This window comes from Schistocerca gregaria, chromosome 3 (assembly GCF_023897955.1).
Source record: "Schistocerca gregaria isolate iqSchGreg1 chromosome 3, iqSchGreg1.2, whole genome shotgun sequence".
NCBI lineage: Eukaryota > Metazoa > Arthropoda > Insecta > Orthoptera > Acrididae > Schistocerca > Schistocerca gregaria.
In genome coordinates this window covers 538452567-538478182 of record NC_064922.1, presented here as the reverse complement: position 1 = coordinate 538478182, position 25616 = coordinate 538452567, and the positions used below count along the sequence as shown (strand labels likewise).

The 25616-nt window shown below is 41.2% G+C and overlaps 1 protein-coding gene across 2 annotated transcripts in view; it reads right to left on the bottom strand.

The window, feature by feature from the left end:
• Positions 1–25616, bottom strand: part of LOC126354444 (1-phosphatidylinositol 3-phosphate 5-kinase-like) — a 294219-nt gene that overhangs the window by 216009 nt on the left and 52594 nt on the right. For both annotated transcript variants that reach the window (XM_050004130.1, XM_050004131.1), the window contains exons 5-7: positions 8171–8432; positions 7364–7573; positions 509–738 (exon numbers count right to left, since the gene is read on the bottom strand). In XM_050004130.1, the coding sequence (XP_049860087.1) occupies positions 509–738; positions 7364–7573; positions 8171–8432 (702 nt within the window). The remainder of the gene's footprint in view (positions 1–508; positions 739–7363; positions 7574–8170; positions 8433–25616) is intronic.

Here is a 25616-nt window from a genome sequence, read left to right as displayed (position 1 = left end):
TCTTCGAGTTGGTGAAGGAGAAGACCATTTGTCTTTAGCAGACTTCTTCGAGCCATTCTGGTTAGAGGAGGACTTGGGTGTTGCTTGACTGGAGGGATGGAGGAAGTTGTCTTTCCTGCCTGTCGGTTGGCCTGTACCAGGGGTTATGTGCGAACCCTACTTGTCGACCCAGGGCTGGGAATTACGCGTTACTCAGTCACCTTTTACATGTCAGGCACATGGGCCAGCCTTCATGAGTGCACAGGGAGGAAGAAGAAAGAGGAGGATCCTCAAACACCAAAGCAGAGGAATGAGAGGAGAAGGGGAAAAAAAGAAAGGAAACGGGAGCCAAAAAAACTTACCTTTTTGTAATGCCTTTCTTGGCTGTAAGGGTGGCAGTGGGATCCATAAGGCATTATGAATCAGGTATTATGAAAGAAAGATAATATAGTGTTAATGTAATGTAATAGAGAGGGTAAAAATTGTGTAATATGAAACTGTATGAAAATAAGCAATAGATGTTTCATACCGGTAGTAGTAGCTGAGTCTTGCTGAGGGATCTGCTTTACCCAAAGTGGCTCCTGACTGTCAACATGCACTGTGTCACCAATCTCTTCTTCATTTATTTTTTGTTGTTGGTATTTTTCTTCTTGCTTCAGATGACGGTATAGAGCATAGCCATCAATAAAATATTGTTCTGATACACATTCCAGAAAGTTGCCTTCAATTAAAGCTTGGCCGATTGCTGTTGCTTGTGACCTAGATACAACACCGATCTTTACATTGTAAAAAATAATATTTGTGACAAATATAGTAATTAATTACCAGATGCAAACAGTCAAACATTTATAATGTATGTATGTTTTTCATTTTTTTTAATTATTTTAATTACTCAATCCAATGACAGATTATGATGCAAATCAAAGCTCCCGTTTTTCTCAGAGCAATCATTCAAAGTGTTTACCAACTTTATTAATCTTAAATAATATGCTGCTGAAAGGAAAGGATTTAGTAAAAGTCAGATACTACTGATTCATTTATAGTCAGTTCCAACAATGCAAAAATATTCTTTTTTAACTAATCACATTGTGTAGCAGTGTTCTGTAATTTTTAATCAAAAGATTTAAATTCTGGCTGCAAGAAATATTTAAGTGACTGTTACCTTCACATTTTGCTTCTGCTTTCGTAGGTAAGTGAAAGTCAGATGCACGTTTCCTTTTTTTATATGATGCCTTCCCCGTACAACTAGTACAATGTGTGAGGCAGAGATCACATACATCTGCTCCAAGGACATCACTCATGAATTGACATGTTGTTGCCCATGTATAATATACAAACTAATCTGACAGTTTAGTCAATTACCTGTGAAGAAAATCTACTTCACTTTTTACTTGTTATATGTTCTTTTCATTTTGTAGCCATTTAACTGCACTTTATTTCCAAAAGTATGCTTTTTTATAACTAATTTCTATTTGTATTCGATAGCTCGTCATTTGCTACTGCCACCAAAGCTTTCCTTTTTCTTTTTCCTAAAATATTTTATATTGTTCCAGTACTGGTTTTGCCTTTTCATTGAGTGTTTTGATGCTGTTTCTACAGTTCCTGACTTTTTTTTACATTTATCAAATATTGTATTGATACACAAAGACAACATGAAAAGTTCTCAAATGGCAGTGGGGAAAAAAAGAAAATTGCACGTCCTTTTTTATATAATCCTCTTTTAGGTCAGTGTATTTGGACCAATGTTTTTCTAATGAGTAGGTCCCATAACATAAATGAACTATGGAAAGTCTTAAAAAATACCAGTCTGTAGCTGTCATAATCTCTTCACTGGACACGAAGAGTTTTTCCAAGCACAAATGTCTTTAGAAATGAGAAGATGTGGAGTTTATAGAATGCCAAGTCTCATAAACTGAGTGGATATTCCATCAGTTCACATTTCAAATCCTTCAGTTTCCTGTTGCTGAAGCTTCTTTGTGGGCAGGTATGCTATCCTGATGACAGACAAACCCGAAACCAATTGTGGCTCGTTGCTGTAAGCCATCAACAATTTATTTCTGTACACCATCAACAACAGATGAATTTTCCTTTTATGATCAAGGCCTCTTCCAACATCATTTTTCATACACTTATTCCATAAGAGTTGCTTAGTATTTCCCAGTTATTACTATACCCTTTGCAAGGTAGTCAAGAAGAAGACTCCTACAAAGCATCAGCATGAAACAACATGGTTATATCTCTGGACCACCAGCTTTTTACATGGTTTTTATTGTTTTATTTCTTGCATGATCTAGCATCACCACATCTTGTCCATAGTAATAAAACTACAGAAAACAAAGATGCATTGTTCTTTTCAACAGGGCAGCATTTCCTGAGAAATTTGTTTTAGTATTTGTTTACAGGCAGGATTCAACAATTATGGCACACACTGTGAACAAACCGTTCTAATATCACCATCTTTTAAAATTAAAGACACACTGATATGTCTATGGCACTGGCAATTTCATACATCTTTAACTACTGTTCATCCAATACCATGTTATATACTTTATCTATGTTTATACTTGTGAGAACCATCATGTGAATCATCATCACAAACTGTTTTGCTACATTTGCAATCAGCTGCCGACTTCCTAAATATTGAAGATGATGATATAGTCATAATCTTTTCCCACTCTTGCCCCACTATGGCTGGAACATCATCTTCAATGTAATTTCATTAAGATATCTAAAACACTTACATCTTACTCCCAACTCTGAAAATTTCTACCCATGAAAGATCCAATTACTCCCCTCTAACTTCCAATCAAACCATCATAACTACCAGACCCTGATTACTGAGCTACTATATCTTACACCCTCCTACTGAACATGGTATCCAGGCTCCCAACATTGTCATCATCCTATATTATGAAAATCATACCTTTCTAAAGTTTCAGTCCTCACAAAAAACCTCACCCTCATTCTCCATCCCAGATTTATCAATGCTTAACTGTTGAATTTGTTAATGCAGTGATGATCTTTTATTAGTTCTTTTTAGTGAAAGCATTTCTTCACAATATAACCTAATGACCACAATAAGTTAGAAACCAACAATCAATATTATTTTGAAAAAAATGCAAATTTCTTCCAAGCAAGATCCTGCCACCCTACCATGCATTCATTCCCTTGGGAGCTAGAGAAACTTTCCTTCCTTAAATTACTTTAAAATGAGCCCCAATCAGGGTTATGAAACAGGACTTTCAAATCCAACCTTTAACTTATCAGTCTTAGTACTCCAACACAATGAAGGATGGAAAATAAAGGTTTAATGTTCCATCAACAATGTGGTCAATACAGGTGAAGCACAACCTCATATATGAGGATGGGGAGAAAATCAGCTATGCCCTTTCTGAGGAACCATTCCTGCATTCATATTAAAGTGACTCCTGGGAAATCATAGAAAACTTAAATCAGGATGACTGTAAGGAGATGTGAAACACCATTCTTCCGATTATTTGCCCAATGTCTGACCACTGCACCACTTTGTTCCCTCCCATCACTGACCATGGATGGCAGTTACTACGGGGCTATGAATCTCCACCAGTTTTTTATACATACATATTACCAAAATAAATATATCTTAAGAGTCAAATACGGCCTCCAACAGCGACTGACTTCATTAGGTCAGTTACTTCAAACCTATGTCTTATATTGCATTGCATGTTACCTGTTGCCAATTTTGTGTAAATCAAAGAATATTGTACAATAGGGACCAACCCAATTAGGCAATGCGTAGATATGACACTGACCTCATATCCAGGAGTTTGCTTTGTCCAGCCATCTGATCCCAAATCATTTCAGGCCTTTACAAATGTCTGCTTGTGTCTGTGTATGTGCGGATGTGTGTGTGTGTGTGTGTGTGTGTGTGTGTGTGTGTGTGTGTATACCTGTCTTTTTTTTCCCCCTAAGGTAAGTCTTTCCACTCCTGGGATTGGAATGACTCCTTACCCTCTCCCTTAAAACCCACATCCTTTCGTCTTTCCCTCTCCTTCCCTCTTTCCTGAAGAAGCAACCATTGGTTGCGAAAGCTCGAATTGTGTGTGTCTATCAACCTGCCAGCACTTTTATTTGGTGTGTGTGTGTGTGTGTGTGTGTGTGTGTGTGTGTGTGTGTGTGTGTGTCTATATATATATTAAAAACAAAGATTCCAAGACTTACCAAGTGGGAAAGCGCCGGTAGACAGGCACAATAAAATAACACACACAAAATTACGGGCTTTCGCAACCAGCGGTTGCTTCGTAAGGAAAGAGGGAAGGACAAGGAAAGATGAAAGGATGTGGGTTTTAAGGGAGAGGGTAAGGAGTCATTCCAATCCTGAGAGCGGAAAGACTTACCTTAGGGGGAAAAAAGGATAGGTATATACTCGCGCGCGCGCGCGCACACACACACACACACACACACACACACACACACACACACACATATCCATCCATACATATACAGACACAAGCAGACATATTTAAAGGCCTTTAATCCAGTGCTTGCAATAATTATATTCTTGTTGAAGTCTGAGGGTATTTTGCCCATCTCATACATCTTGCTCATCAGATACTAGAGTTATGTCTGGGCTGGCTCTCCCAAGGGTATCAGTAGTTCTAATGGAATGTTTTCTACTCCTGGGGCCTTGTTTCAACGTAGATCTTACAGTGCTCTGTCAAATTCTTCATGCATTATCATATCTCACATTTCATCTTCATCTATGTCCTCTTCCGTTTCAATAATATTGCCCTCAAGTACATTGTCCTTGTATAGACCCTCTATACACTCCTTCTACCTTTTTTTGCCTTCCATTCTTTGTTTTTGAACTGTTTTTCCATCTGAACTCTTGATATTCGTAGTAGTAGTTCTCTTTTCTCCAAAGGTCTCTTTAATTTTCCTGTAGGCTGTATCTATCCTATCCTTAGTGATATATGCCTCTACATCCTTACATTTGTCCTATAACCATCCCTGCTTAGCCATTTTGCACTTCCTGTCGATCTCATTTTTGAGGCATTTGTATTCCTTTTTGCCTGCTTCATTTATTACTCTTTTTTTATTTCCTCCTTTCATCAATTAAATTCAATATCTCTTCTGTTACCCAAGGATTTCTACTAGCCCTTGTCTTTTTACCTACTTGATCCTCTGCTGCCTTCACTATTTCATCTCTTAAAGTTGCCCATTCTTCTTCTACTGTATGTGTTTCCCCTCTTCTTATCAATCATTCCCTAATGCTCTCTCTGAAACTCTCTACAACCTCTGGTTCTGTCAGTTTGTACAGGTCCCATCTCCTTCAATTTCCACCTGTTTGCAGTTTCTTCAGTTTTAATCTATAATTGATAACCAATAGATTGTGGTCCGAGCCCACATGTGCCCCTGGAAATGTCTTACAATTTGAAACCTGGTTCCTAAATCTCTGTCTTAGCATTACATAAGCTATCTGAAACCTTCCAGTGTCTTCAGGTATCTTTCACGTACACAGCCTTCTTTCATGGTTCTTAAACCAAGTGTTAGTTATGATTAAGTTATGCTCTATGCAAAATTCTACCAGGCAGCTTCCTTTTTCATTCCTTACCTCCATTCCGTATTCACCTACTCTTCCCTTTCCTACTATTGAATTCCAGTGCCCCATGACTATTAAATTTTCATCTCCCTTCACTATCTGAATAATTTCTTTTATCTTCTCATACATTTATTCAGACTTTTCATCACCTGTGGACCTAGTTGGCATATAAACTTGTACTACCGTGGTACGTGTGGGCTTCATGTCTATCTTTGCTACTATAATGTGTTCACTATGCGGTTTGTAGTAGCTTACCCATGTTCCTATTTTTTATTCATTATTAAACCTACTCCTGTATTACCTCTATTTGATTCTGTATTTATAACAATATATTCACCTGACCAGAAGTCCTGTTCCTCCTGTCACCACACTTCACTAATTCCCACTATATCTAGCTTTAACCTATCCACTTCCCTTTTTAAATTTTCTAACCTACCTGCCCTATTAAGGGATTTGACATTTCACACTCCAATCCGTAGAACGCCAGTTTTCTTTCCCCCGATAATGACGTCCTCCTGGGGATTTAGGTTAGTTCTCATCAGTAAATGTCACAGTCTCCCTCAGTATGGAAACCGTGAGCCATGTCTGGTGCAGACTTTCTTTTTTATTGCTAAATACACATTGATGTTTTTTGAGTGTTCAGTAGCCCTGAAACATGTGCTTTCAGTTTGTAAATTCCGTTCTGCCTTGGTTTATTGTTAACCCAATCTTTCAAATACATGATTTTACAAAGAGATATAGCTGTTTCAGTCCATCACTTCATTTTCTCAGCAGTAATCTATCATCTGTGTATGTTACAGTGTTGTACAAGTGTAGTTAGAACGTGGAAAACACATTTAATGAATTTGTACCATTTGCAGGTAGTTGACATACACAATTTTCCCTCCTATTTCATATTAAATCAGTAATGTAGAGACTGGCATCTAGTCACAGAAACATATACATTTAAATCCAGTACCCATGTGAGCTCATCAAACACTGCATCACCACAGGGCAAACACTACAAAAGAAGAAGAAGAAGAAGAAGAAGAAGAAGAAGAAGAAAAATAGGAGGAGGAGGAGGAGGAGGAGGAGGAGGAGGAGGAGGAAGAAGAATCACCCTTTCATCACAAACTCCATATGCTAATTTATGTCCCAGATTCCAAAACCAAATAACAGTATGAGATTCCACATTATTCATTACAGTAGTAGTTTTTTTGAATTCTCTGAAATGATGTCATCAGTAAACTGGGACTAACACACAGAAACAATAGAAAATGTCCATATACTTCTCTGGAATGTGCACCATTTGGGTATTCACACTATTTCTAACTAAAGGTATGAATCCTGTGAAGACATTTATGAACAAAAATGTAAAAGAGCATGCACGGCACTTATAAAGCATTAGAGCCAACAATCTAGCTTCCTTTATCACCTAAAGCACTTAAATGGAGGTCACAATAGTTCTCAGAAAAATTATTTTAAATTGTAAGCATTTACCCTCTAAGTACTTTGTGATCATACATGTATCATCATTCTGTTAGGGTTAACGATGCAGAGGCAGTAGTTTCTACTACTAATAGGGAATTCTTGCAAAAGTCATTGTTCACCTTCAATAATTTATTGAGAATAATTTCCATTTCTAGTTGGTGATACCAATGACAAAAAATAAGGTGGTGTTCCCATTATGTTCTTAATGAATATTATCAAATTACAATATTGTCTTATAGCTGTATTCAATTATACAGAAAACCACTATCTTCTCCTTAAAATAACTTCACAGCCACTTTTAAAGTGACATGTTTCTCCCACAGAAAACTATACCTCGTGCCTGCTCTCTCTCTCGCAAGAAGCCAGTCAACAAGTTCTGAGCCAAGAAAGCAACCTCTGTAATTGCGAAGCCTATAGCGATGTGTGTGCAGCCCCAGACCTGAAACTGGATCACGCAGTTCTTCTGCCAAAGAGCAAAGTGAGGCCGATTCCTGTAATGCACGTACTCGTTCCTCCATGTTCAGGTAGCCTGAGCCCTGAGCCCTGTAAAACAGAAACACATTAGACATTAGCATTGCCATTTCATCACAATTCAAGAAGAAATTTGTACATGATTTTTATTATGAGTATGAATGTTAATCTTATCACTAAGCTCAACAGTTTTCTATTGAAAGGTGAATGAGACTCCAATGAGTGCAAAACATATGGGAAGGAGAAGCCGTAGACAGCAATAATTATTAGAAGTTCAGCCAATGCGCATGTATGAAATTTAATTTCATTTTAAGCAGCCTCTTGGAGATTATGGTCTCATAACTGAAAAGGTACTGCAGCAATAAAATTTTTGGTAGCACTATATATTACTGTATTATTTCAGTAACTATCAATCAAATAATTTCTCTTGGGTAATTAGCATAGATGGATAATTAACAGTGTATCAAAACACTGGTATGTGCACACATACACTTTCCCCTCAGCTCCATAATTTCAAGAAACAATGCAGCATATTCTGAGCATGCAGAATTTAAAGTCATGCTGAAAAGGAACTCAGAAATCGAGTTCGAAACACGTACAGAGTGCACACCATTGAAACACTACCTGCAACACATGGAAAAGGTGTTCCAAACCTCAAAGTATATATACCTTCCAAGGGCAAAGCGATCTTCTTGAAAGCCAACAGATGTTTTCCTACGTGCAGTTTGGGCATCTTGTGCATCTGCTGCAATAACACTGCTGCTACCTAGACTACCCTGAACTGCTGTCTGTACAACAGAAGAATTCCCGAACTTCACCTGTAGGTCTTCTTGCACCAGTCGCAGATCAGCTGATAGATCAGCTGCTGTGTCTGCTGACTGAAGATACGAAAGCACAACTTTGCAACAATATGTGCACACTCGAAGATCACCTAAGGACATAAAGCAATTTATTATTATGTCTGACACAATTAAAAAATACATTCAGTGAAAGCTATGTTTCTAATATGCAACAGACAATTATGCCAAAATTTATTTCAATGTCATCACAGGCTTATACTATCCTATAAAAGTAGACACACTTATGGAAACAGTCGTGTCAGATACCACTTCTACTGCAATTTTTGCACAGATTCATATGAGGGCATGATCACCAGCCATCTTTGCATCTGAATGAATGGCCATTGCCAAACTGCACCTAAGAAAGGAGTTAACCACCCAGGGACAGAATACAATGCCAAGTATGGCAGGCTCTATTTCAATTGCTACTTTAAATGTGTGGGTATTATCAGCACGGGGGGAGGAGGCATGCAGTGAGAGAGAGAGAGAGAGAGAGAGAGAGAGAGAGAGAGAGAGAGAGAGAGAGAGAGGAGGATGAGGTGACTTACACTGTATCTCAATTTTATGGAATGCATTGTGAGCACATTAAAAAAATATCTTTTTGAAATTTTGCTGAATTACAGCTTGGGCATGTCTGCAAGAAGTAGCAGGCTATTTTTTTTATTTTAATTTATTCATTAGTTATTGCAAATAACATGACCAAAAATTCTTGACAAAACTACATCTTCATTTCAAACACCCATCATTTTATTATCTATTGGAAAAAAACTGTGCTATTACTCCATGTGTAATACCCTATAGATTAAGAAAAATTTTTGTTTTTTGATTTCAGGTAATATCTGCCAACTGAACACACCTCAGCTTGGATTCTAAAATCAGTAACACAGGCCAATGAAAAAGAAATTTTTTTAAAAATCGTTTTTTACTTTGATAGCTGATGTTCGTAGATTTTTATGGGCTAAATCCAAATCTAGCCTTAGGTTTTTTGTATCACCTATAGTTTTTGAGCAGAGCGGTGTGCTGACCACATGCCCCTCCTATCCACATCCTCATCTGAGGATGATACGGCGGTCGGATGGTCCCGATGGGCCACTTGTGGCCTGACCACGGAGTGCTATAGTTTTTGAGCAATATGCTTTTTATCACATAGTATAAAAATCCTACGCTATATGGCAAAGGAGGAAATTAATGAAACACTTTGTTGCAACATAAGCATGGTTTGTATTTACAGTAAGCTACTTAAAACAATGATATGTGTTAATAGAGGTTTCACTTGTCAGCTGAAATTGGTTTGTATTTTCTTTCTCTTTCTGCATTGAAGCTTCTTGTGTAACTTTTTTATAATGAGTTGCTTGCTGAACTTCTCAGTTAAGTGACCAACAGTAGTCCCCCATCATGTTGGTGTTCCAATGGCCTTGGTAGCATTTTTCCATCACTTTAATGTCCTGGTGAAAATGCTCTCCTTGCTCCTCACTAACATCTCCCATATTGTCCCGGAAGTAATCAAGGTGACCGTTCAAAAAGTGAACTTTCAGGTTCATTACACATCCTAAAGTTTTAAACTTCTTTAACATTGTAGCTATAATAGAAACATATTCTGGGTCTTTTTCATCTCCTAAGAACTTTGTAACGACTTGCTTGAATGATACCCATGCTTCTTTCTCATTTAAGGTCATTGTGGATTCAAAGTTAACATCAAACATCACTTTTCTAATGTCAGGTCTGACAAAGACACTTCTTTTAGTTTAGCTTCTGAAAGATGTGGAAACTTTTGCGAAGATAGTTAAAACATGGTCCATCTTTAGGCAAAGCCTTCACAAACTGTTTTATTAGTCCTAACTTTATATGTAGAGGTGGTAGGTGTACGTTTTTTTGATCTACAAGGTTTCTGTGTAGAATGTTCTTCTCACCAGGTTTCAAAGACTCGCTCACAGGCCAGTTCTTTCTGCACCAGTGTTGATCCCTAGTCCTACTGTACCATTCACACAAGAAACATGGAAATTTGGTAAAGCCACCTTGCTGACCAAGGAGCATGCATGTTACTTTTAGATCACCACATATCATCCAACCACTAGAAGAATAGCCTATTTTATTTAGCACTATTCCTAGGTTTTCATAGCTTTTTTCATATGTACAGATGTCCAACAAGTATAGATGCATACATGTTACCATTGTGTAATAAAACAGCCTTTACACTAGTTTTGGACGAATCAATAAACAGCCTCCAGTCTTCCTTTTCGTATTCAATACAAAACTCATTCATCAGATCAGCAATGTCTGAGCAGTACACTAAATCACCTTCTTGTTGAAAAAACTTGGAAAATTGCTGCTCTCTCTTTCTATACATGTATATGCTGGTTCCAACTGCCAATAAGTTCTTTTCTTTTAATCCAGAGCGAAGCAATTCAGCTTTTTCTTTTGCTAAGCCCAGATCCCTAGCCAAATTGTTAAGCTTGGTCTGAGTAAACAATTTTGGCTCTAGACTTTCTGTATTACAATGGAATTCATCATCATCTGGTTCATCTAAATCAGATTGTACAACAGAAAATACTTGTTGGAATAGAATTTAAATCATCTGGTGGTTCAGGAACTGGAAAATCTACACCGTGCCTTGCTGGTCGGATGGCAGACGGAAGGCTAGGGTAGCTTATTACCTTCTTGTTTTTCGAATTATAACCAATAATATCAACACTGCAAAAATGGAAATCATCGGAATGGTTTCTTGGCTCCCTCCATATCATAGGAACAACTAATTTAAAGGCTTTTTTTCTCCTTTTTGGACCATTTTCTCAGATCTTCAACACACACATAACATACGTTATGCGCCACCCAAGATTTATCTTGATCACCAAGTTTAGATCCAAAGTATGATAGGTAAAGCTTTTTCACAAAGTCTGTAACATTTATTTGCTGATTGTTAATCATAAATTCACCACAAATATAAGAGAAAGGAAAGTGAGGTTAGGTTGCCAGTAAACAAAACATCATCTGCTAACACAAAAATAGTTGACTTTTTTCTGCCAGCAAATGTTTTTCAGCTGTGTTACCAATGTCATCTACATTAATTACACCTCCATTTTAAATTATTTTAACTATATAAAAGCTGTTAAATTCTTTAAAAAATTGCTTAATTTTATAAATTTAACTGTGAAGTCTGAAGAAGTGGTGGGTGATACAGTATCACATTTGGATTTCTCACCCTAAAAAACATAAGAATAAGGTATTTTCATCAAAAAAGTTTATCCACCCATGGCCTGTGTAATTAATGCACAAAAAGGTTTATGTAGCTTGCTTCATTAGTTTTTTCAAAAAAATAATAAAAATTGCTTATATTATGAGCTGACTGAGGACAATAAACCCTTAAAGCATTGTCTGGAGTTGGTGATAAATTAGTCATTAATATAGATCCTTTAGATTTACGTGTCACAACCAATGTAGAATTGCAGTTTTTGATCTGACATGAACTTGCTGTGAGCAATTTCCCTTTTGCCTGTGCCCTTTCCAGTGATGCTATCACGTTTGGGTAAATCAGAAAAGCTTTAGGTCTGGATTGCTGTATAGGAATTTGGATCCTATCTAGTGAGTCCATTATCTTTAACTACTGATGCCTTTTGATCATTAGATAGCATTACTCAACCTGTCAGGGTTGCTAGAGCAGCATAATTGTCCACATACAATTAAGAATACTTACATTCCAATTGAGTTAACTCACTCACTACTAAGTGCCAGCCTAATCTCACAGAGCTTTATACACTATAACAGAAGGAAAAAATAAAAAAATAAAAAAAACATATGCACAACAAAGGAACTGGCTGAATGGGGTCAAAATTGTACAGAAAAACATGTAATTACAATTTCAGAAAAATTGGATGATATATTCATGAGAAAGAGCATCACAAACTGAGCAAGTCAGTATCATGTTGGTCGACTTCTAGCCCTTATGCAAGCAATTATTCAGCTGGCACTGTTGGAAAGAGTTCTGGAATGTCTTCCTAAGGGATATCACAATAAATTCCATCCAATTAGCACTTTAAATTGCCAAATCCCCACCTGGTTGGAGGGCCCTGTCCATATGCTCCAAACATTCTCAATAAAGGCAGAGATCCAACGACCTTGCTGGCCAAGGTAGGGTTTGGTAACCAACAAGACATGCAGTAAAAACTCTTGCCGTGTGTGGGCAGGCATTATCTTTCTTAAATATAAGCCCAGGTTGCAGGTACAACCAAAGGGGTCCTGCTATGAAATAAAATGGCACCTCAGACCATCACTCGTGGTTTTCAAGCCATATGGCAGGGCTGGTCATTGGTGCTCAATTTGAAGCAGGAATCATCACTGAACACCAATGTATGCCAATCAATGAGATTCCATGCCAAAAACATCTAGAGAAGCTCCAGACAGTGGTGGGATACCAACCTAACATCGCCTGCGGTATGGCTTGACATCCAGAAGGGATAGTCTGGGGTGAAATTTCATTTCATAGCACCACCAATTTGCTTGTCATCTGTGCACTCTTACAGCACAGTAGTATGTTGATGACATTCTACACCCAGTTTTGCGTCTTTTTATTTATTTATTGAATGTATAATAATTTCAAACCTTATACACAACCAGCATCAGCAGCAGAGCTATCACTGCAGACAGATACAAACATCGAAAATCAACATCCACATATATTAAAATGTGCATCATGAAAACATTCATGGCACATACTTACAAAGTAGAAATATACAAGAAGGAATAGTGGAGATGCTGAGCCGCGATAGGCACAACAGAAAGATTTTCAACATTATAGCTTTTGGCCATTAAGGCCTTTGGCAGCAATAAACACACACACACACACACACACACACACACACACACACACAATTTGCAAACATGTCTGCAGTCTCAGATAACTGAAACCACACTGTGTGGTTTTAGTATGTATGTGTATGCATGTGTGTATGTGTGCCTATTGCTGACAAAGGCCTTAATGGCCGAAAGGTATAATTGTGTGAACCTTTTTGTCGTGCCTATCATGACTCAGCATCTCCGCTATATGGTGAGTATCAACTTTCCTTCTCTAATACTGTTACATACAAGTTAGAGTGTATATGTGTATGTCCAGGTTCTGCTACCAAACCCCTGGATTGACTAAAGGCATCACAAGTGTCAGCACAGTGGGGATTTGTAATCTCCCAGTGCCAACATGAATGGAGATAAGGGCAAACACGTTACCCCCCCCCCCCCCCCCCCCCCTCCCCAGGACACACAAGCTGCTTTGCACAGTAGCCTGTACGTCGTGAGCAAATAAATGATTTTTTGATTTTTAAAGCCCCAGATGTATAGTCTACCCTACATGACAGACAGACATTTTGTGGGAGTATTATCAACGTGCTTTATTGAAATGTATTGCAGGGTGCCTACATGTGGCAATCAGCACGGCTGCAGACAGGAGACGGGCAGAGGAGAAAGGGGAGGAGAAAAGAGACAGAGAGAGAAGGGAGGCAGGGGAGATGTGTGAGGCAACTGAAAGGTGAAGAGCGGTAGTGGGCTGGTGGAAAAAGAAGGAGAGAGGCAGAGATGAAATAGAGAGGCGGAGGATGATACAATCAGAGGGAGGTAAGAGGAAGATACTCCCAGAAAGAGGGGTGGAGGAAATGGACAAAAATAAGGGGGAGGATGAATACACAGAGGAGGAAGGGGGGAGGAGGGTTTAGAGAGGTAGAGGTGGGAAAATGGGGTGCACAGGCAGGAGTAGGAGGAGGAGGAAGTGGGCATAGACAGGAGGAGGAGGAGGAGGAGGAGGAGGAGGAGAAGGAGAAGGAGGAGGAGTGTTCAATATATGTGTCGAATGCATATGCACGAAAAAGGCTAGTAATATAATAAAACAAGAGTTAACAATATATTCAGATGTGCAGACTAATACCATAATAATCAAATGGGACATGAGATCTCGATAAGAGCTCTAGATTTTGATGTCATTCTAATCCTGGCCAGTGAAATTTAATTATTCCCTGCACAGAATTTGTTGCCTGTGAACTGTGTCAAAAATTTATTCCATCATAAGCTATCTCTTGATGGTAAGCTACTTCTGCTGTATCCTGTGTTCAAATATTACCTTACAAAGTGTGAATGTACTTTCCAAACCTAAATGACTAATGGGCAACCAGCAGGCCTGATCCAGCATGCGACTGGTTTCAGTCCAGCCCACCGAAGAAATTTGTGAAGATTGAGTGAGGTGCTTGCATTGTACTCTACTCAGAAGACATTTTTTGGACATATCTGTTGACACTCAGTTTGCCTTGGGTATGCAGCTCATGTTCTGGTTGTTTTGCTTCCGCAGCAGGTGTACAATACCATTTCGCTGCTGCTGTATTTCAACAAGATGCAAATGACCTGCTTGTGGCCAAAAATCACAAAGGTTCTCTTAATTGCTTGTCCATTGGGATTGTCTGTTTCATTGTTTTTCTGTTCTTTCTTGAAACTGGTAAATAATACTGTCCATTATGGATGTATTACAACACTGCAGCCATTGAAACTGAAGGTATATTATAATGAATTAGCTGCAACCAATTGGTTTTATAGGTGTCTATTTTTTCATGACAATGTTTCAAGATGCTTGGTATCCCACTGTCAGATGTTTACATTTATTTGTGTGTCATGAACATTGTTACTTTATTTCTTTAAAGTCAGTACCGCCATTAGACTGTTGTTTATTTACAGTGTTACATTTACACTTACACAATCATGATTTTGGCTTCAAAGTGCCATTATCAAGTACAAGTTTCTGAAAGCAGATTAGAAAATAATTGTCTAAGTGTAAATGTAACACTGGAAATAAACAACAGTAATGGCGGTACTGACTTGAAAGAAATATGTTATGACTGTGGCCCTGCATTATGAAAAAATTATCGTTTCTTTACTAATGGCATTGCAAAATTTTACAACAGAAGCTATTAAGGCAGCTATTGTAAAAGTCATAGATAAAAAAAAACCTTGTTCATGACATGTAAATAAATGTAAACACTGGAATGTGGGGTGAACATTAAAGAAACAAACTTAGAAAAACACATTTTTTCTCAGCCATAATTTGTTGATGTGACATGTCAGGAAATGGGTGCCATTCATTTGGTGTGTTTCCATGTAAAGATTAAGATTAACATCACAGATGCTGTAGTTTTGAGTATACGTGCTGGGAGTACTGCTTTCATATCATGTGATGAGGTGGCCTGTGAGCTTACATAAGTATGTGAATCAGACCCGCTTGGTCTAAATGATAAAATACATGAAGACTGTCATGGCCCATGGCTCTTTTAAAGTATTGTCTTTAAGAATTACATAAGTAATGCCACTGTTCTGAAAATTGCTGTTAACAAAATTGCTAGATACATTTTCAAAGAATTATATAAGTAATGCCACTGTTGTGAGAATCACTATTAACAAAATTACTAGATACATTTTCCAAGTCTTGAGCCAGGTGCAAGATTTTGTTTTCCTACACAGCACCTTGATTAGTGGCCTAGTAATCTTCATTGACACTTCAAGCAGTTTTATTGCATTGCTTTGAACTTCAGTCTGAAAAATGAAATTGTCAACCTGGCTGGACACCCAAAATATATCTTTGATTGATTACACTGGGGTAATGGTGGTGATAGTATACTATTCATTAATTGGATAATTAACATTGAAGGTTTAAAACTGATATGAAAGTAGCTACACAATAAATTGTTTTGAACATGTGGAAAGAAAGACAAAATAAAAGCTTGCACATGTTCATGTGCATCCATCCTCATTCACATAAACACATACAAGCAATTTGTAATTAATTTGTAATTGGGCATATAGGGAAGGATAGCGTGTATATTGAAACTGTAAACAGGGATACCAGATCCATTCAGCTGGCTTATCACCTACAAATATGTTGAGCTGTAGACATTTAAATTTCATTCCAGATAATTTAGTAATTAGGCATGGGGACACACAAAATACACACATAAAAAAAAAAATTGCATCACCTCGGTTCCAAGAGTTCTGGAACCTGTACAAAAAATTGACATAGAGATCAACATAAACATCATTCTGCCCTTTTTATTGCTCATGAAAATGACACATTGCATGTTGTACCACCATACAGCGAGACCTTCAGAGGTGGTGGTAAAGACTGGTAGGTTGGTTGGTTGAAAGGAAAGAAGAAAAGAAAGGAGGCACACAGCACGATAATAGGAGAAAGGAAGAACAAGAAGAATGACAGAAGGACAACCAACACTGCTATGGACAAAACAGGAAACGAAAAATACAGAGAGAAGCAAGAAACAGGTAGAAGGGATAAAAACAAATGAGCAGGAGACTGTGGCTGGCCAACCATGAGAATAAAAGGAAAAGCCAGCCACTCTTCAACACATTAAAACATCCAGCCTAAAAGCATTAGAGTGGAGAACACAAAGGGACAAAGGACATACGCTAAAACTGATATAGCATAATAAAACCCACTGCAATGTATAAAACATAAAACTAAATTAGCTGATGAGGCATTATCAGCCAAAATTAATGGCAACAAGTACAGTAACTGAAGAGTCCGTCGTTGGGCAGCCAAAGGAGGACAGCTGACCAAGATATGGGCCACTGTCAGCCGGGCGCCGCACCGACACTAAAGCGGGTCATCACGGCACAGGAAGTAGTCTTGTGTCATCCAAGCATGGCCAATGCGGAGCCGACAGAGAACCACAGACTTCCTGTGAGAGGCCTGCATGGAGGTCTTCCACACATTCGTAGTCTCCTTAATGGCACACAGTTTGTTGTGTGTACTGAGGTTATGCCATTCCATCTCCCAAAGCCAAAAAACCTTGTGGTGTAGTACCGAACGCAGGTCAGCTGCAGAGAAACCGATCTCCATAAGCAATTTTCGTGTAGCCTGTTTGGCCAGCCTGTCGGCAAGTTTGTTGCCTGGGATGCCAACGTAACCTGGAGTCCAGACAAACACCACTGAAGCCAGCCTGTCGGTAAATTCGTTGCTTGGGATGTCGATGTGACCTGGGGTCCAGACAAACACCATTGAACAACTGGACCGTTCCATGGCATAGATGAACTCCTGGATGGTCGCGACCAAAGGATGACAATGGTAGCACTGGTTGATAGCTTGTAGGCTGCTCAAGGAGTTGGTACACAAAAGAAACGACTCTCGCAGCAGCCATTGAGCAAGGAATGCTGTTAAATATGTCCTCCATGGACATACGCAAAGCCGACGTGATCATCAGCCATCAAGCCGTCAGTGTAAACCACTTCATAGCCTCAGTGCATATCAAGAATCGACAGGAAGTGGCAGTGGAGAGCTGCGAGGTTAACTGAGTCCTCAGGGCCATGTGAAAGGTACAGGCGAAGTTGCGGCCTAGGTGTAGACCATAGAGGTATACCTGAATGGATCTCAAGTATAGGTGGTAAAGGCAAGGACTCCAGTTTGGAAAGAAGGGATCGGACATGAAATGCAATTGGAAGTCCTGACCTGGGCCACCGATGCGGGAGATGAACTGCTGTAGGTGGCAGAAGGAGACGGTAATTTGAATGCGCAGGAGAACTATGAACATGTGCAATGTTACTGGCCAGTAGTTGTTCACACCTAACCTGCAATGGAGGGATTCCGGCCTCCACCAAGATGCTTGTCACTGGACTCATCCTAAAAGTTCCTGTCGCTAGGCGAACACCACAGTGATGCACTGGGTTGAGTAAACACTACGCTGAGGGTACTGCCGAACCATAAAATAGACTCCCATAGTCAAGGAAGGATTGAATAAGGGTTCTGTAGAGCTGCTGCAGCATAGAGCGATCTGCACCCGATTTGGTGTTGCTCAGGCAGCAGAGGGCATTGAAGTGCTGCCAGGACTTCCACTTAAGCTAACGAAGCTGAGGAAGCCAAGACAATCGGGCATCGAAAACCAGTCCTAAGAATCGATATGTCTTCGCTACAGTGAATGGATTGTCATTAAGATAAAGTTGAGGTTCTCGATGAATGGTACGATGCCGACAGAAGTGCATAACACAGGACTTTGTGGCCAAAAACTGGAAACCATGGGCTACAGCCCACGACTGCACCTTGTGCATGGCTCCCTTTAAGCGCCGCTTAGCAACACTAGTACCGGATGGAGTAGTCTGAATTGTAGAAGTCGTCTGCATACAGAGAAGGTGAGACGGACGGCCCTACAGCTGCTGCTAGATCATTAATGGCCACTAAAAATACAGATACACTCAATACAGAGCCTACGGGACCCCATTTTCCTGGATATGTGGGGAACTATCGGAGGCACCAACTTGGACACGGAAAGTATGAAATGACAGGAAATTCCGGATAAAGATTGGGAACGGGCCTTGGAGACCCCATTTGCATAATGTGGCAAGGATATGATGACGCCAGGTCGTGTCATATGCTTTTTGTAAATCAAAAAAGACAGCAACCAGGTATTGCGTCTGGAAAAGGCTGTTTGGATGGCAGACTTGAGGGACACAAGATTATCAGTGGTAGAGCAACCCTGACAAGAAGCCAGTAGGCTACGTGACTCCAGGACCCAACCCAACCGCTGACACAACATACGTTCCAGCAACTTACAAAGAACATTGGTGAGGCTGGTGGGCCAACAGCTATCTTCATCAAGCAGGTTTTTACCTGGTTTGAGCACCACAATGATGGTGTTCTCCCACCATTGCGAGGGAAAGACATCGTTGTACCAGATGCGGTTGAAGATGATGAGGAGATGTCACTTGTAGTGAGATGAAAGATGTTTAATCATCTGACTGTGGATTCGATCTGGCCCAGGAGCTGTGTCAGGGCAATGTGCAAGGGCACTGAGGAACTTCCACATAGATAGGGCTCAGCAAAGTGATAGGCAATCGTGTTTGCATAAGTACATAACACCAATTATGTTAACAAATGTTGGGGCCTGGTACCTGAAAACACATTTGATCTTTGCCCAGACTTGGAGACTTGGGAAGGTTATGTATGGTAAACAATGGTTGAGGCATATCTCTCTCAACACTTCTGCTTCCGTCATCTGGAAAGTTGACGAATGCGAGGGTGGAGCCATTTAAAAGCTATTAGGTGCTCCAGGAAAGGGTGCCACTGTAGAGCTCGCCGACACTCCTTAATTGCTTCAGCAACTTCGGCGACCACCAAGGGACTGCCTTTCACTGGGAGCACTATAAAGGGAGAGGGATTGCCTTTTCTGTCACAGAAACAATTGTTGTCAACACCTGCTCAACTATCACACTGAAGTTACCATGTGGGGGAGATTCAACGATGATAGCAGAGGTGAAAGTTTCCCAGTCCACCATGTTTAAAGCCCATCTGGACAGGCATCCATGGGCCTGATGCCAGGGCAGTGACAGGAAGATGCAGAAGTGGTCACTACCACACAGGTCATCATGTGCTCTCCAGTGGATAGATGGGAGAATTCCTGGGATGCAAATAGATAGATCAAGGCTGAGTAACTACCATGAGCCACACTGAAATGTGTGGCGGCCCCAGTATTTAAGAGTCAGAGGTCGAACTGAGACAGTAAAGTTTTGACATCCCTGCCTCAGCCAGTAAGCATGTTTCCACCCTACAACGGGTTATAGGCATTAAAGTTTCCCAAAAGTAGGAAAGGTTTAGGGAGTTGATCAATCAGTGCAGCTAATACATTTGGGGGTACTGCACCATCTGGAGGAAGATACACATTGCAGACAGTTATTTCCTGCGTCCTCCTCATTCTGACAGCCACAGCTTCAAGAGGGGCTTGAAGGGACACAGTATCACTACAGACTGAGTTTAGAACATAAACGCAAACTCCACCTGACACTCGATTATAGTTGCTATAGTTCCTGTAATATCCCTTGGAGCCATGGAAGGCAGGGTCTGCATTGTCGGGAACCAGGTTTCCTGGAAGGCAGGGGTCCGCATTGCCGTGAACCAGGTTTCCTTGAGGGCAATGCAGAAATCAGGTGTAAAACTTGACAGTTGCTGTAGCTCAACCAGGCAGTAGAAAAAACCACCAAAATTCCACTGGAGGATGATGTCATCATGAGACTGGGAAGCCATCGAACATTCAATGAGGCAGTTTACCCCTCAGGGTCACCTGATACCACCGACTTATTGCCTGAGCAGTCTATATGCACTGCGTCTGTGTGTCCGGCAAGATCTATGTCCTCAGTGGAAGCCAGAATCTCCACCTCATCCGCACATGCAGAACTCGTAGGTAGCGGTCATGTGGGTGGGTGCCTCTGCAATTCCCATGGTCTTGGGGTTCTTCTTTTTGGATTTCTCTCACTGCTCCTTGAGTTTCCCTGGCTGGGAGGGTGTCTTCTTTCCCACTAGCAGAAACCTGGGAAGAGAGTGACCCATGGGACCCAGTCCTAGTGAGAGGAGCCGACGAAGACTTACACTTGACCGGCTGAGAAGTGGAGTTGGAGGGGCTGTGCTCCAAAGGTAGGTAGTGTGGGAGCGATAGGGAGGGAAGTGCCCTCCACCATCAAAGGAGCTGGTGTAGTCTTCTGTCTCTGAGAGGTGACTGGGATTAGCGGAGTTGATGGTGCTAGCGGCAGCATAAGACGATGTCATTTGCACTGGATGTAGGTGTTCAAAATTTCCTCTTAGTCTCAGTGTAGGTCAGTTGGTCCAGGGTCTTTTACTCCATTACTTTCCTTATTTTCTGGAGAATACTGCAGTCAGGCATGCAAGGCAAATGGTGCTCTCCGCAGTTGACACAGATAGGAAGCGGTGCACACAGAGTATTGCGGTGTGATGGGCATCTGCAAACTCAACATGTGACACTGGAAGTAGAGCGGGAAGACATTGGTATACACCACTTCTAACAAACACCAAACAACGCGCTCCAGTACGCGGCCACCAAATACATCGCTGGCCGCACTTCTCTGGACAGCTTGCTGCTTCCATCGCTGGCCGTCTTCACATGCACGCTCCCTTACGTGGCCGAGAAATACATCACTGGCCGCACTTCTCCGGGCGGCTCGCGGCTATCATCGCTGGCTGCCTTCGCGCGCGCACGTTTGTCAGCACACAGCAATTGGCTACGCCCGGAAACATTGCGATTGGTTTTCCCTTGAAAACAGCGACCCCAGCCGAAGGCTCCATTAACTAGCAAGCCTTATATAAACCCGGCCGCCGCCGCAAACAACAGTTCTCATCAGGAAGTGCAGTACGCCGTGTTCCAGCTGCTTTTGGATGACTCGCCGCACCACTCGAGGTTACCTGGCTGCCCGGTGGAAATCTTGCGACTTAACTCGGAGAGACTGAACTTCACTGGACTTGGAAATAATTACGGGACGTGCACCCCACCATGCACATTTGGACATTGGTATAACCAAACTTTAATTATGCATTACTTCTGAGTGTGAGCCTGGGTAGAAGCTTGGCTAACATAATTGTTAAAAAGTGATTTGTGATTTAATAAACCAGACTGAAGAGGTTATTGTGTTATTCCTGGTTATAACAAAGACATATGGCTGAACTTCCAGCATTTAAAGCACCACATTGGGGGAGGGATATAGAGCTTTACATCACAGCAGTAGACCATCACCTTGACTTTCTCGGGTAATGTATCACCCTCGATAGCTAAGATGAAGGCACCAGTGGCAATCTGATTATTCCCCAGACCCCGATGGACACGCCAAACAAAATGTACACCTCGCAGCACTAAATTGGCGCGAAGCTCATCATCAGACTGCAAAAGAAGGTCCCTGTTAAATATGATACCCTGGACTATATTTAAGCTCTTATTGGGCGTGATGGTTACAGAAGCAACCCCCCGCTTGTCACAAGCTAGTAATGCCCATGACTGGGCAGAGGATGCTGATTTGATCCAGACTGACCTAGATCTCATTTTGGACAAGCCCTCCACCTCCTCAAACTTGTCCTATAAATGAACAACAAAAAACTGAGGCTTCATTGTCGTGAAAAATTCCCCATCAGCTCTCGAACATACAATGTACCAGGGCAAATAAGAGTTGTTGTTATTCTTAACCTGAGGTTCCTCCCATGGTGTGGCCAGGGAGGGGAACTATTTGGGGTCATACTTCTGTGCATTGAATTGAGCTCATTAATGCTTAAGAGACTGCTGGCATTTGACTACCAGCAGGAGATGATGTACTATGCTTCATCGCATGTCATCCGCCCTCATGCCACCCACTAAAACCAGGGCCCTGGGCGCCACCCAGCTGCAGCAAAGGCCACCTGGCAGGATGGCCATCGCCAAGAGTCCCGATGCCCCGATGCTCCTTGGTATATGTGTGGAGTTAAGGGCACAGGCATCAGCAGTGCGATCCCTGTTTGGTCAGGTGTCTACAACCAACTGGGCACATGGCAGCCCCACCACAACTAACTGGATACTGTGCTGGATATCAGGTGCAACCAAGCAAACAAGTCTATTATCATTGTCAGTGTAGAAAATGATACTGCACAGTTGATGGAAAAATATGCACCTAGGAGGATGACCTCACCAAACAGTTGAAGAATGAGCTGAAGTGCAGATCTATGTCGGCGAAGGATGCGATAGGTCTCAGTGCATGATAGACACGATGATGCACCTTGTAAGGCGCCCTTCCCCAATTGGCGCGCTTTTTGGGAAAATTTTGAAACATGGGATTTCCAACCCTAAGGGGGACCACCAGATAAAGGCCAAAACGTGCGAGACTCCTTTTAGTCACCTCTTATGACAGGTAGAAATACCTCGGACCTATTCCAACCCCCCGCTCCATATGGGGTGGTAAAGACTAATGTACACTCTAATACCCAGTATCGCGTCTTCTTGCATTGATTCATGCCTGTATTCATTGTCTTATACTATCCACAAGTTCATCAAAGCACTGATGGTCCAGACTGTCCCACTCCTCAACGGCGATTCAGCATAGATCCCTCAGAGTGGTAGGTGGGTCACATTGTCCATAAACAGCACTTTTGAATCTAACCCAGGCATGTTCAATAGGGTTCGTGTCTGTAGAACATGCTGGCCACTCTAGTTGAGTGATGTCATTATCCTGAAGGAAGTTGTTGTTGTTGTTGTTGTTGTTGTGGTCTTCAGTCCTGAGACTGGTTTGATGCAGCTCTCCATGCTACTCTATCCTGTGCAAGCTGCTTCATCTCCCAGTACCTACTGCATCCTACATCCTTCTGAGTCTGCTTGGTGTATTCATCTCTTGGTCTCCCTCTACGATTTTTACCCTCCACGCTGCCCTCCAATTCTAAATTGGTGGTCCCTTGATGCCTCAGAACATGTCCTACCAACCAATCCCTTCTTCTAGTCCAGTTGTGCCACAAACTTCTCTTCTCCCCAATCCTATTCAACACCTCCTCATTAGTTATGTGATCTACCCATCTAATCTTCAGCATTCTTCTGTAACATCACATTTCAAAAGCTTCTATTCTCTTCTTGTCTAAGCTATTTATCGTCCACATTCCACTTCCATACATGGCTACACTCCATACAAATACTTTCAGAAACGACTTCCTAACACGTCATTCACTAAATGTGCACAATGGGGCAGGAATTGTCATCCATGAAGAAGAATTCTTCGCCAATAACATGCCAATATGGTTGCACTATCGGTCGGAGGATGGCATTCACATATCGCACAGCGATTACGATGCCTTTCGTGATGACCAGTGGCATACGTCGGCCCCACACAACACCACTCCAAAACAACAGGGAACCTACACCTTGCTGCACTCGCTGGACAGAGTGTCTAAGGGGTTCAGCCTGAATGGGTTGCCTCCAAACACATCTCCGACGATTGTCTGGTTGAAGGCATATGTGATACTCACTGGTAAAGAGAACATGATGCCAATCCTGAGCAGTCCATTTGACAGCTTGTTGGATCCACCTGTACCATGCTGCATGATGTCATGGTTGCAACGATGGACTTCGCCATGGATGTTGGGAGTGAAGTTGCGCACCATACAGCCTATTGTGCACAGTTCGAGTCATAACATGATGTCCTGTAGCTGCATTGCTGTCACGGTTCCTCTGAGCCATAATCCGTTGGTAGTGGTCATCCACTGCAACCTGAAGGGCGGCCTGAGCAAGGCATGTCATTGACAGTTCCTGTCTCTCTGTATCTCCTCCATGTCCGAACAACATCCCTTGGGTTCACTCCAAGGTGCCTGGACACTTCCCTTGCTGAGAGCCCTTGCATAAAGTACCAATGCAGACACGATCGAACGTCAATACTAACCTCCTACGCTCGGTTGAACTACAGGCGACATGAGCCATGTGCCTCCTTCCTGGTGGAATGACGAACTGATCGGCTGTCGGGCCCCCTACATCTAATGGGCACTCACACATGGTTGTTTGCATCTTTGGGCAGGTTTAATGAGATCTTCGAACAGTCAAAGGGACTGTGTCTGTGATACAATATCCACGGTCAACGTCTGTGATACAATATCCACAGTCAACGTCTATCTTCAGGAGTTCTGGGAATTGGGGTGATGCAAAACTTTTTTTTGATGCATGTGTATCAGATTTGTCTCATTACCAAAGCAGCAGGAGCAGATCAGTAATTACAAGGAGAATTACCCTCTTGTAAACAAACAAAACTTGGTACAATAGAAAAGGGGATTGGGAGAATGTGGAGATGGCACACTACGTTTTGTCTTTGTATATACCCTAATGGCTCTTATCTGTTACATCTACTATCTCACTCATATGCAAAAATATTTAGCACAAATAGACAAATACAATTTCTTAAATGCATACACTTTCAATGTGGTGTTCCTACTAAAATTCCAAACCACGAAATATTTTAATTGAATTTTCTGTATTGTACAGCACATCATACATGGGATACAAGAGTGCCTGCAATTTGTATTCTGTGCACCAACAAATTAGTCTTCTGCTTTAGATATTCATCCTGTTATCTGCTCCGTCTATATCAAAATCGGAGATAAACCAAGTTTCATGTCAGCCCTACACACACACACACACACACACACACACACACACACACACACACACACACACACACACAAGCGCGCATGCACCCACACGCATGAGCATGCGCAGAAGCAAAGTCAGTAATCTTCATATTGGAAAATTTTACCGTAGAAGAAAACAACTGTATAGGTGTTCATGGGTCGAAAATTCAAGCAGTAACTAACATTTTATGTGGACAGACATTAGAAAAACAGGTTTACATAATATTTTGCCCTTTAAGTAGCTGCAGTAACATAAAAATGGTTTTAATTTGGAGATTTCTGTTTTTGCTATTCACATGTGGAATTTATTTATTTTGCACCTCAGCCAGGTCTGTAGCAGAGT